This window comes from Dicentrarchus labrax, unplaced genomic scaffold (genome assembly GCF_905237075.1).
Source record: "Dicentrarchus labrax unplaced genomic scaffold, dlabrax2021, whole genome shotgun sequence".
Classification (NCBI taxonomy): Eukaryota; Metazoa; Chordata; class Actinopteri; family Moronidae; genus Dicentrarchus; species Dicentrarchus labrax.
Window position 1 is genome coordinate 14381317 of NW_026136717.1, and position 12635 is coordinate 14393951.

A 12635-nucleotide genomic window follows, 5' to 3' on the forward strand; every position below is an offset into this window, starting at 1 on the left:
TCTCTTTCTTTCCGTCTGTCTCACTGTCAGGTTTCTCAGGTCATCTCAGGTCTCTATTCGCTTCACTGGCTGAACATGGAGCTTTGCTATAAACTGCAGGTTAGTTGACACATACACATACTTGTACATACAGCATAGGCATACTACACATTACCTGAGTGGGTCTTTGTGTGTGCAGAGCCATGGGCTGTGGGGGCTGTACTCAGACATGGAGCTGAATATGATCTCTGTTCTGGCCGGTGAGGACCACTTTGCTTTTTTCCAGTAGACACTAAGCACATATTTTTTATATACAACAATCTTTTTTGGGGGGGTTTCAACCTGATGCAGTGTACTCTTCATGAAGAAATATCCCTGAATAACCACAAAAAAAGGCAAACACATTTCTATTTGGCTACATCAGAGGAATACAGTAGTAGTGTGTGGTAGTGGTTTTTTTTAGGTTTTTTTAAGGCTGTTACTAAATACAATATTACACAAACTTGATTAGATATATTCCATTTTATATATCATTGTTCTTTTCACTTTAACATTAAAATCCAGTTTCTTAATTTCTTAATAATGAGTTACGTGTGCTGTTTCAGCCATGGAGAGCCATTGCATCCATGTGGATAAAGAAGCTCTTAAGAGAACTTCAGACCTGCTGGGGGTAAGACAACACATCAGACACTAAATGTTATGGCTGGTGTATTTAAAAGTTTCCCTATTAATGTTCCTGACAAATAGAGCAGAACAGTTTGACTATAAGACAAGGTTTTCATTTGGCTGCATGCAGAATAGGCAAACTTATCTCTCACAGCCAGGAGTTATTTACATTTCCCTTATGACTAATGTGAATTTCCCACCCGAATACAATAATGGGACAGGAGCAGTCTACATATATACATGTATATAAATATATATAGAAAATGTCTGGAAAGAAAGTGTATGAAGATAATCCTGGACTTCATATCTTGAGCTGACAGTCATATAGACATTAGGAGATAGCGAACTGGACACTGACCAGAATTTTAAAATAGAGTTATGAAATAAGTTAATCCTTTTTTTGAAGAGGAAAATCACACATAGGTAACAGCTGTGTTTATATCGAACAAATTTAATGCAAACACTCGGAAATCGACTTCATAGCTTAGTTTTGGCCTGCGTGTAGGTATGATGTTCAGGGTCAGCTCAGATTTGTACTGCATCACTCTTAACTGATTGCATTTTCGACTGGCTGCTGAACCACAGTGCAGTCGACAGCTGCTGTATTAATACAAATGGGAGCAAAACAGTGGGAGGATATGAGAAACTGAAGGAGAAAAAAAAACTCAAGAGCCTGAAAAGGAAAGAAAAATAAAATCTTTTTCTTCTTCTGGGTAGGATTAGCGATGTGGTGGGTGGACATCCTCCAGGGACCTGTCCTGTTTACATGCAGATAAAAACCAATTCTAGAGACCACGCTTGTGATTATAAACACACAAAGACAGAAATACAGAAGTTGTGGACACACACATGCCGAGGAAGACGCGTATGTTCCTAATCAATTTTGCAGGCGGTCATAGGGACAAACGCACACTCTTAAACCCACTTACAACTCTTGCAGGCGCCAGCAGGGGTGTTGTTTTGGAGAGAGAGTCTTTCGGTATCTTGCCGTGTTACTATAAATAGGATGGAGAGTCTGTCTTCAAGAGGCTGTGCTGCAGGAAGGAGCATCACTGTCTGCTTCTGCCAACACACACACACACACACACACACACACACACACACACACACACACACACACACAGAGGCACTGAAGTTTTTGCAGACTGCTGCAGAGTTATATATGTGTGTGTGCTTGTGTTTTCATAATATGTGCCCATGGGTGCAGCCACGCATGTCCTCACTCTGTCGTGTTCATTTTATCTGAGCTGTCAAGTTCACCTGTCTGAACACCAAACTGAGGATCCCTCCTGTCTGTCAGCCCGCATCTTACAAACATTGCTCACATGCTCTTTTGTCTTCTGAGACAGCATTATTAAAATTCAGTAGGACAAACGTCCTGTCTGTGTGTCTCAGACGTCAGATTAGATAGACATCCTTCCGTAAACACCCATCACGTCAGGATCAAACCGAAAAATGAAACAATAATTAACCCAAAATGTTGCTCTACAATATTAGACTCCTGCCATACCCGCCGTGTGTGTGTTTGTGTGTCAAACACAGTACTAAGGGGCCAGCATCCAATATTGATGAGGCAGTCTGGAGCCTGCTCTGGGCTAAGAGCGAGAGAGAGAGCAAAGTACATATTTTGGAATTTTGGTACATGTCTGCCAGCTCCTCCACTTTTTCCTCTTTTTTATTTTTTTCTGTCTCCTCTCTCTCCTTCATTGCTCTTTCTGCAATTGTCGCTTCTCCCGCCATCATGCTGTCAAATTCTGTGTGTCTAACACATCACTGTTTGCTTCAGATGCCATTTTCTATCCAGGTCCAGCCACAATGTTCCCCACTGCTGCCCAGTCCTCACCTGTTCCTGCCATCCCTTTTCCCATCTTCTAATTTTTTCCTCTCATTCTTTTTCTGTCTACCCACACAAGTATTTTATTCACATTTGAACTTTTTCTTAACCCTTTAACTTGTGTCGGTGTCCGTCCCACATTCCCAAATCTGTCAGTCTTGTCCTCCCCCACCTCTTTTCGGTTGCTTTCTGTCTCTCATTTCATTACCCCCACCTCGCCCTCGCCCTCTCCCCCTCCCTTTTGTTTTTCTATTCTTGTGCCTTCTCCTCTTCGCTCGTTATCCTCTTCGCCTGTCAAGTTGTTAAGAAGTGATTTCTACTTCAGTCAGACTTGTAATGAGCTGCTGGTGTGTCGGTGTCACCCCAGTTGTAAAAAACAAAAATGTTCATGTTTAGGCTGAATATTGTATGAGCGGGAATTACTCTTCATCTTCCTCTTTTATTTTCATCATTATTTCTGTGTCTCTTAGATTTAGCCTCTCATCATTCCTCTTTCATCTTCATTTGTTTTTGTCAAATGTCTCTACCCTTCACTCTTGTCTGTTCTGATTCCCATGCTTTCTTCCCAATTTCCATCTCAAGTGCCTCTTGAATTCCCTTCTCTTGCCGTCGTAGCCTCTTTTTCCTCTCTCCCTTTCTTTTCACCATGCTTTCTCTTCTCTACCATTTTGTGTCCCTTCACTTCCTCCCTCGCTGAGTTTATCATGCTGCCTGTGTCGCCCATCCTGAGAAGCAAAGTTCATTCCGTGTTTGACTGGATTATCACAGCAGTCATTAAACCCTGTCTGGCTCTCTGTGTGTACTTAGTATGTGTGAGCGAATGTGTGTGTGTTCTGTAGATAATTGAGTTTGTATATACATATGGATTTCTTTTCTCATAGGTTGTATGTGTTTGTGAGTGCGTGAAAGTTTGTTATTTATTTCTGTGTGTGTGTGTGTGATCCTAATGCGCTTGCTGTGTGACTGATGTGTGCATTAGACAGATTAACAGAGAGCTTTGCCTTTGGCCATTGAACGTTCTGTCTTACACATAGTAACAGTTCTCTCCTTAAATAACCCCCCCTCTTCACTGCAGGGTTCATAACAAAGTTTGTGATTGATAATTTACTTATCTTGAAAGGTTTTTGGTAAGTTAACAGTCACCAGGCTGCAGAAATAGGTATTCTGTTATTTTGACATAAATACACTGCTGTCTTTTTAATTGGCTTCATATTCATTGAGTGGTTAATCTGGAAAAAGACTGACAAAGACATGAAATACCTCTTCCTCTCGATAAATAATACCTGGCATGGATTCTTTTAATGTTATTTATAAAATTCAGACGTTGAAAACATCATGTCAACTTCATTACTATTTTATATGTCAACTGTCAAAAATTATTGTCATTTTGTAATTAAACGCCTTGAATCTACACATGAACACTGACTTTACAGAAAGGATTAACTACTACCTAGTATGTTCTCAGCAACATGTTGTGTTTTTACCACCATACATGTTACATGACATCCATGGTCCAGTAGAATTAATTTGATAATCTTGCAGGAAATCAGCCACTAATAATGTTGCATAGCAACAGATCTTGTAGTATTAGTAGTTTTAAACTGCTCTGAACGACACAGTAACTGAAGGATGTGTACTGCCTGAACTCTAAATATGTTACTGGCAAATTGGCACAACACTACATGACACTTCTCTCTGTCACTCTGTCTCTCTATCTCTCTTGCTCTCTCACTCAGACTAAGATGAAACAGTTGGAGCAGGAGGCCCACAGAGCAGCTGGACAAATATTTCTGGTCACCAGCAACACTCAACTACGAACAGTGTGTACTTTTATCTGTACATATGTGTACTGCATGCGTGCTTGTGTATGATTTTGCTCATGTATATTTCTATGTATGTGCAGTGCCTTCACATGTGATTGTGTGTGTTCTGTGCAAGCGTCATAATCCCCGTTTAAAACTTTAATGAAATAATAAGTATGACTTTTCCCTTTATTTATCTTTATTGTGTGCGAATATGTATAGTGTTAATGCACACATGTTTTGCACATGTGTATTTGTGTGTATCATTGTTATGGATTTGTAGATATTGTGGATTTACAATGTTTGAAGGTTCTGTTTGAGAAACTGTGCCTCCACAAGCGCTGCGAGAACAAGAAACTCCCAAAGACCATCAACAAACAACAGCAGTCAACATCAGAAGCTGCAGTACGGGCGCACACACACATAAATACAAACATACACAGACACAGATATGTCAATTTTATCTTCAAATCTCGTTTAATTTAAGAAAACTGGCTCAGATTTATTTAAAGTTTCATGAAGTGCACACATTCATACAGAGAAATCCAGATGCACACGCAGAAACACACAATACATATCCTGGCACATCATTGCTTCTTAGTGTCTGATAAACAGTTGGCAAGTACAGTAAGTGCATAGACATCAGTACGATGGCATGCTGCCAACTTATTCTACCCAGCAGTTTGAATTGAACATTACAGAAGGGCAAAAAGGACAAAAAATACAGTTACAACTGATTTAATGTAAACAAAAAATGCAGTTGCAGGGTTGATGATGTACGTTTGCTCAATATTGCCTCTCTTGTCTTTTCTCTGTCTTGTTTTCTTCTTGCAGTTGTTGCAGCTTCAGGACCTGCACCCTCTGCCAAAGATCATTCTAGAGTACAGACAGGTAAACACTCTGCTTAGGAGCTTCAATGTTTATCTCAGTCTTTTGAAGGCTAAAGTATAGTACATGGATAAAGATGCAATAGTAGAGCATCCCAAAGTATTAGCCTTGGTTTTCCAGTAACAGCTGTCTGCATTGCAACCCACAGGTTCACAAAATCAAGTCGACTTTTGTTGATAGGATTCTCTCATGCATGATGAGCAAGGTGAGCATACAGCTGTAAACTTACTCACACATTCACCAAAAAGGATGCCATACAAACGGTGCTACAAACAAGATTCATAACTGTCTAATCCTCTTGTCCTCACTGCGACATATGGATTTTTCTATACTTTTCTCCTTGAGGCTGGAACAACTAAGCAAAAAAGTGAAACCAAGAGTTTAAGGAGGGCTGCAGGGTAGAAGTACGCAGACAGATCTCACAGCGTCTGTGTTTCTTTACTCACAGTTTGGTTCTGTGTTTTATGCTGCTAAACAAACCCATCTTGTTCCTCTTCACCTTCAAAGGTGACGCTGGTGAGATTGTCACCATTATTATACTGCTGTGCTCAGTGCTACAATTGAGAACCACAGAGTAATGCTGTAGGCTATTCATACTTGTAAAAGTGCATACTGCAACCTCTAAATGTGTGACTGCACCAACCCTACAGCAGAGAGCACTCACAGGCCTGGATGCTTCTGTTGTAGTAATTTAATAGTGAAACATCTCGTCTGAGCTGGTCTCTTTAAGCTGTTGGTCCTGTTTACAGCCACTGCTGTACTGAATTGGCAGAGAAAAGATGCAGCTCTGTGTCCGACTGTCCCTCCACATGGGTTTCGTTCGCCTCTGTATGGGAGCAGCAGCTTGTGTTTGTCAATCTGTGCTTACTCAACTCTGCAAATGAGTCTGTCTGGCTGTCTCTAGAGCTGCTTGGCTTCTGATGCTTGTGATTCATTTGGTGGTCTTTAGGACAGAGTGGACAACAATCCCAGCTAGAGGATGGTACTGTTGACAAAAACAAATATTAATTTGTTATTCGTAACTCAGATATCAAACATGTGGTGGTATTTTGCGTATGAATAATGGTAATTTTTAATCTGTAAACTAACTGAATTTAAACCAGCTAAATCCACACACTGTTAATTTCCATCAAAATTGGTATTGGAAAATACTTTTCTCTATCTCCCAGCTCTACTTTTAGCAACAGACAGCAAACAATCTGAATATGTTACTACTGAGTATTGATTAATGTTACTAGGCAAGACAGCACACCAGAATTTGTAGTCATTAAATGAATAATTTACATCTCAACTCAAGAAACCAATTAATCTCCTGCCACCTGTGGGACATCAGTCACTGTTGACCGTAGTTTCCTCATTTGTCAGGTTAATTAGTTTGGCTGTAACCATATGTTGGGGTTGCACAAATTATCATCAGCTCTGAGCACAATAGCGTTGTTGCATGCCCTGCTTATTGCACCGACTTAACTGGCACTACAGTCTACAGACAGCTTGTTTAAACCGTCGTATGGCACTGTTGATGCATGTCGGTCCAAAAGCAGATTCAGAGTGGAGATGGCAACGAGGATCACAGCTGTTGTTTTCGAGTTGAATTGGATAGGAATCAGCTATATGGAAACATTACTGATCACATAGATGACTCATTGAAACATGAAAATGATGAAATAAAAGTATTTAATTGTGGTTTGCCTCTAAATATTGATGTCTTTGTATCTCTGCCTTTCTCAACAACACATCAGAGCTACATTTCCCCTACATGGTACCAGACAAGTGTGGTGACCGGGAGAATCTCAGCCAAGAATCCAGTAAGTATGACCTGCCTTCCATCTCTACACACCTCCCTCTGTCTTCTTTGTCTTTTTTTTGTCTTTGATCTTGAAACTAGTTATTATGGTTGTTAAGTGGAGTTCAGATACTGGAGCTATCCATGGTGCTGAACTACAGGCTGAACCTCTGGGTGTTGTTTGCTGTGCTCCAGGCCTCAGGTCATGAGCCTGTGCATGCCTACAATACTCAACAGGCCACGTTAAAATGACTAGAATGGAAACAGATGGATGTGAGTGTATTTATCAGTTAAAATTACTCAAGTTAATGGCATGCAATGAACCTGTACAACCCAGGTTCATTTTAACTCAGGCAGAGAAGGGATTATTGGTGACAGCTAATGAAATAATAAGTAAACAACTCTTTGGTTCACTCTATAAGTACCCGCTTGTGTTTACCACACAAATATCTTCTGTTTGTTTGTGAGTAAGATCAACATAATAAAACAAAAAGAGACTGTCTGGGTTTTCAACACTGTATGAAACAGCGGATCCTTTATATAACCTTCAAAAATCTCAATATCAATGTTTTCTTTCTCTACTTTCTTCCTTTATAATCGCTCTTTCTTTGCCCGCCTATCTGTCCTTTTTTCTTGGTTTCTTTCTTGCTCCACATCTCCCTTATCAAATAGATCCTTTGATGATGCTGGCTGCATAGTAATTAAACACACACACAGTATGAGGTTCCTCCTTACAAATGTAGATGTTGCGATTTTGGAGTGTTATATAACAACAAGCTGGGGTTTCGTTCAGTTTGAAACCATCACAGTGAGAACATTTTGTCCAGTCCTCACTGCTTGTTTGAAGGTTGATGAGAGTTAGGGGACGTGTTTGGTTTTGAAGGCAGAAAGTTACCAATTCGGTTGTGTTTCGATGCCCTTGTGTATTTGTATGTTTAAAATCAATTTGCTAAAACTTAAGGATAGCCAGTTTACTCCAAGATATGGCACTGAGGTCATAGATTTTATCGAGCTCCTAATGACTGAAGAACAACTCATCACACAGTACAACAGAATAATGTAAAGCCTGCTACCATATGAGGTCAACTCTCAGCTATACTGTTTTATGATTAGGGTTTCACTGAAATTGATTTTTTTGTGCATATTCTCACATATCAATATTCAGTATCTTTATATTTACAAATACAAACATTCAGTGTTTCAGAAAGCTTTTAAAACAACATTTAGAAAATCTAAAACAGCTATTTGATGGAAAGGGTATCATGAGATAGATGTTTTACATTTGAATTGAGAAGCTGTTTGCAGCCAAAAGGTAAAATGTTATTGTAAGTAGTACATGCAGTACTCTGTGAAACGCAGACACAACGAATATCGAAAAACAGACCACTAAAATGCTTTGTCTCTTTTCTACTTGTCAGCTTGGTTATCACCTTCTCTCTCTCATGCTCTCTCTCTCTCTCCCTCCCCTCAGTATGGGACAGGCGGTCAATAGCTCATTTCGACGTTACCCAGCCGTCAGGGTCCAGTGGTTCTGTCACTGAGTACTGCTCTGAACCTCACACACACACACACACACACACACACACACACACACACACACACACACACACACACGCGTATATAACCGCAGAGACACTGAGCCTTTCTAATCTCACTTAGCGATTTGCAACCGGTGTGAGCTACACTTTGAATTGATCGTTCTGCTACTGCATGATATATGTGGCAGTTGGGCATCTGATTTAACACAGCTCTGTTCCCTCTGCTTCTAACGGCAGTTCTGGGATTTGGTTGAGCGTCACATTAAGTGTGTGGATGCTTGTATCTAGTTGTTTGTGTGTAGCTGTACTGGTGTGTGCTTCCCAGTCTGGTCTTTGACGTGTATATTATTGTGCTATATTTGTGATTTGAGTTCAAAGGAAAAAGAGCTGATTGAGCTCCACCCGCATTGTTCGATTTGTAAAAACTTTTGGGATGATTTGTTATGGGATGGTTGAATGGTAAAGACATATATGGTATACAGTTACAGCACTATCCCCAGTTCAGTTATGGCCAGTAAAGGCTAAAAATGCCAAAAACATCTTTAAAAAGGTTTGCTATTATTGAATTGCTGAAGAAATGAGTAACCCAAATACTTACTTACTTACGTCCCGTATACTAAGCGATGTTATGGGAAGTCGTGATATAATATATTCTTCTGAGGTAGCAGGTGGAATGACGTCACTGCATGATGCCCTCTAAATGACAGAAGTTGTTCACATTTACTGGTTCTCTACTGCAGAATATGTCAATTAGTTCTTATGTTCAAAATTAACTTAACAGATATCTAGAGTTGAAATGGTTCCTGATCCTGAATCAGTTTTTTTAAGCCACCATGCTACACAAAAGTCTCCGGTTTCAAATGTGCAAATGAATGCAAATAAAATATGCGAAAATGATAGCAGCATTATACTAATAGATATTTTAGATTATTTTGGTTATTCTGTTAACATTTAAACCTGAGCAAAGACCCCAGATCAACATTACTGGCCAACCAGTTTAACAGCAATCCTAAAAAATCCTAGAAATAATGAAGAAAGTGTTCCACAGAGTGTGTGAGTCTCATTTCTTAAAAAATGTTCAGTTTAGTCTGTGACAGCATGGAGAGAAACTCTGCTGCTTGATTGATTAGAATGAGGCGATCATTTCACCATTATAGAGCCAGGAGGGAGAAGAGTCAACTCCCTGTAGTGCTTTTTCCATATTATTATTATTCTAGCATATAAATGAAGTTCACTCGTAATTATTCACATCATAATGTGGAGTGGAATGTGCCGGTAGTTAATTGAAGACTCACTCAGTGATCACATGTCACATCCCGGTGCTTTGAAGGGAAAAAGCTGCAGTTTATAGTTTTGGGGTTGAGCTGTTCTCTCACTCACTCTGCACACGCACATACAGTTATTACACGCACGCATATTCAAATGAGGTGTGTTGCAGAGGGGTTTGGCTTTCATCTGTGGTGGGTTCAATTGAGGTGAAGCCAGACTGCAGTAACAAAGGGGTGCCTGAATTAAAGCAGGACAGCCATGAACTGGTGCTGAGTTAAAAGTGCTGCACGAAGTGAGTCTCACTGCAGAGAGAAAGTGGGGATTTTCTATTTTACCTCATCTGTTTTTATCTGATAAAAACAAAAATATGTCTCCCATTCCTAAAAACCTATTTTCGTTTCAAGGCAACAATCCCATTTTGGAACAAATCAATTCACCAAATTTAACTATCTTTTTTTTTGTTTGTTTTTTTTTTATCTACTCATCCTGCCCTCCTGCACATGTGAGGATTTCCACTGTGTTCATCCAGCTGTAGTTTCTGAGGGCTGTGAACACCCACCCTGGGTTGAAAATATTAAAGCTTTACATTTAGATTTGGTGTTGTTACTGAGGAGTGGGTCTGACTCTCCTTCATAGTTAAGTAATTTCCCCACGGGATTATTAAAGTATATCTGATTCTGATTCTGATTCTAAATCAATCAGTCAACATGATTCTCAGTCTTACAACCATGCTTTTTCTTTTTATGGAGTATTTATTGAACTGATATTATGAGTTATGGGAAATTGTGGAAAGTAACATTTACTCAATACTGTACAAGTAGAAGTATAAAGTTGCATAAAATGGAAATACTAAAGTACCGTATTGAGTAAATGTTACTTAACGGTATAAATATGTGACGTAAATACATTTGAAAATATATAATAAATAATAAACACATGAGAGAAAATACTAAATATGGGACTGGGTATTGAACTATAAGATTTTCTAATTCCAGAACAAAATGTGTCTGCATCACCGAGTATCAAAAAGTATACTAAAGTATGAAAAGCTGGTATATTTTTTGGAGCAGCAGCTGGAGACTGAGAGGAAACTGTTTTCTACAGATATCTGAGCCAAACACAGCACCAGTATGATGAAGAATAAAGGCTGAAAAAATATTGTACCCTTTTCTAACAACGAAAGTTCAACCAGTAAAAATAAGATCAACACGTATTGTGTTTCTCAAAACAGACATTAGTTGCTTCTTGGACTGTGAGGAAGAGAATAAAGCCCTGACACAAAAACAAGATTGTTGGCCCCTGAATACAGAAAAAACACGCCTTTAAGAGCAGTTAAAGTTGCCTTTACTATTTGACCACCACCACAGGCTGAAATAGAATATAAAAAAGTTAAAGATCTTCCCTTCAGTGAAAATTATAATACCATCCCAATTTTCCATATATATTGATATTTATGAAAAAATACTATAAATATTTGTGTGGTTATTGTATTTTTATTTATTTATTTAATTCTAAACAGTTTCACAAATCATGTTACGAAATAAAAGTAGTAAACTAGTAACATTCTTGCTTGTCAAGTTATATAAAATATTAAATTTTCATTTTTTAATAGATCTGATTGTGCGCCAGTCCGGATAAATATTATGTCAATTTCATAATATTTAAAGACCAACAAAATGTCTTTGAAAGGTTGTTTTGTTTTGTTTTGTAGATGGAATACAATGGAAGTTAGTTTCCACTGTCATTAACATACAATAGATGTGAAATATCATCTTTTGTATTAAAACAATGGTTGACTAATAGCAGCTCATTTTTAGTCTCATTCTCTTTTTTCTCTCTCTCCTCCTCTGCTTTTAACTCTATATACTCTAATACGCTATTTTCTTCTTCCTCTTCATGCACTGATCCCTTCATGTCTTCCTCATTCTCCTCTTCTCTACATGATGCTTTATTTCTGTTCTCTTCCCCTCACATTAACATCATTAATAGTGTGGCAGTGAAACCAAAGAGCACAAATAAGATTCAGCTCCTTCTTCCTTACTTCCTCTGACTCGTCGTAGCACCGATGAGCTGAAACAGCATTCAGATTGCCGGGTCCTTGATGCAGTACTCCACCTTATATCATCTGCTCTCTCTCTTTCCCTGTGCACTGTTTAGCTTGTGCCGGAGTCCTTTGTGGTGTTCAAAGATTTATACACTCATGACACCCACAAGTGCATCAAGTTCCCTAGCTCCTGCAAAGACACAGGAAACAGATGGAATCCCAGTTTTCTGCCGTCATTTTTGTGTTCATGTCAAACCATTGTTTGTTTTGTGGTGTCACAGGCTGAAGTACAGTAGGTTCGACTGTCTAAATGGTGACTTTTCTTAATTTATTAGTCTATGTCTGTCCATATTACACACTCTTTTGAGGCCGCCCAAAGGCGACAGCTGCGGCCCGAGTTTTTGCTTTATTTTCTGTTTTTGGGTTGTCCTTAAGTTCGTCTGTACGTCCCATTCTTGTGAACGCGATATCTCAGAAATATCGTCAGGGAATTTCTTCAAATTTAGCACAAACGTCCAGTTGGACTCACCGATCAGAATAAATCAGAATTTGGTGGTCAAAGGTCACTGTGAATGAACCGAAATCTCCAGGAGAGCAAAGATCCAGATCCAAACCTTTCCAACAATGTATAAGACATATAACACTGCATTGTTGCGTTATTCATGTGTAATATATAGAATAGTGTGTTTTGTCTTGCGATTGAGCAGCTGTGTCTCTTTCCAAACTGCCAGCTGAGTTTCCTTCAGGGCTTGTCAGGCAGTTTAATGTTCGTTTATGACGGCTCTGCATTTAGTCATTAAATGTTTTCCAGTTACAGAAATTCCTCCCAAGG

At 39.1% G+C, this 12635-nt stretch overlaps 1 protein-coding gene across 1 annotated transcript in view; it reads left to right on the plus strand.

Moving 5' to 3' along the window:
- poln (polymerase (DNA directed) nu) overlaps positions 1 to 12635 on the plus strand; it is a 52409-nt gene that overhangs the window by 8531 nt on the left and 31243 nt on the right. The window contains exons 10-17 of the mRNA XM_051428746.1: positions 31 to 99; positions 179 to 239; positions 585 to 649; positions 4216 to 4299; positions 4591 to 4686; positions 5116 to 5172; positions 5318 to 5374; positions 6909 to 6974. Of these exons, the coding sequence (XP_051284706.1) occupies positions 31 to 99; positions 179 to 239; positions 585 to 649; positions 4216 to 4299; positions 4591 to 4686; positions 5116 to 5172; positions 5318 to 5374; positions 6909 to 6974 (555 nt within the window). The remainder of the gene's footprint in view (positions 1 to 30; positions 100 to 178; positions 240 to 584; positions 650 to 4215; positions 4300 to 4590; positions 4687 to 5115; positions 5173 to 5317; positions 5375 to 6908; positions 6975 to 12635) is intronic.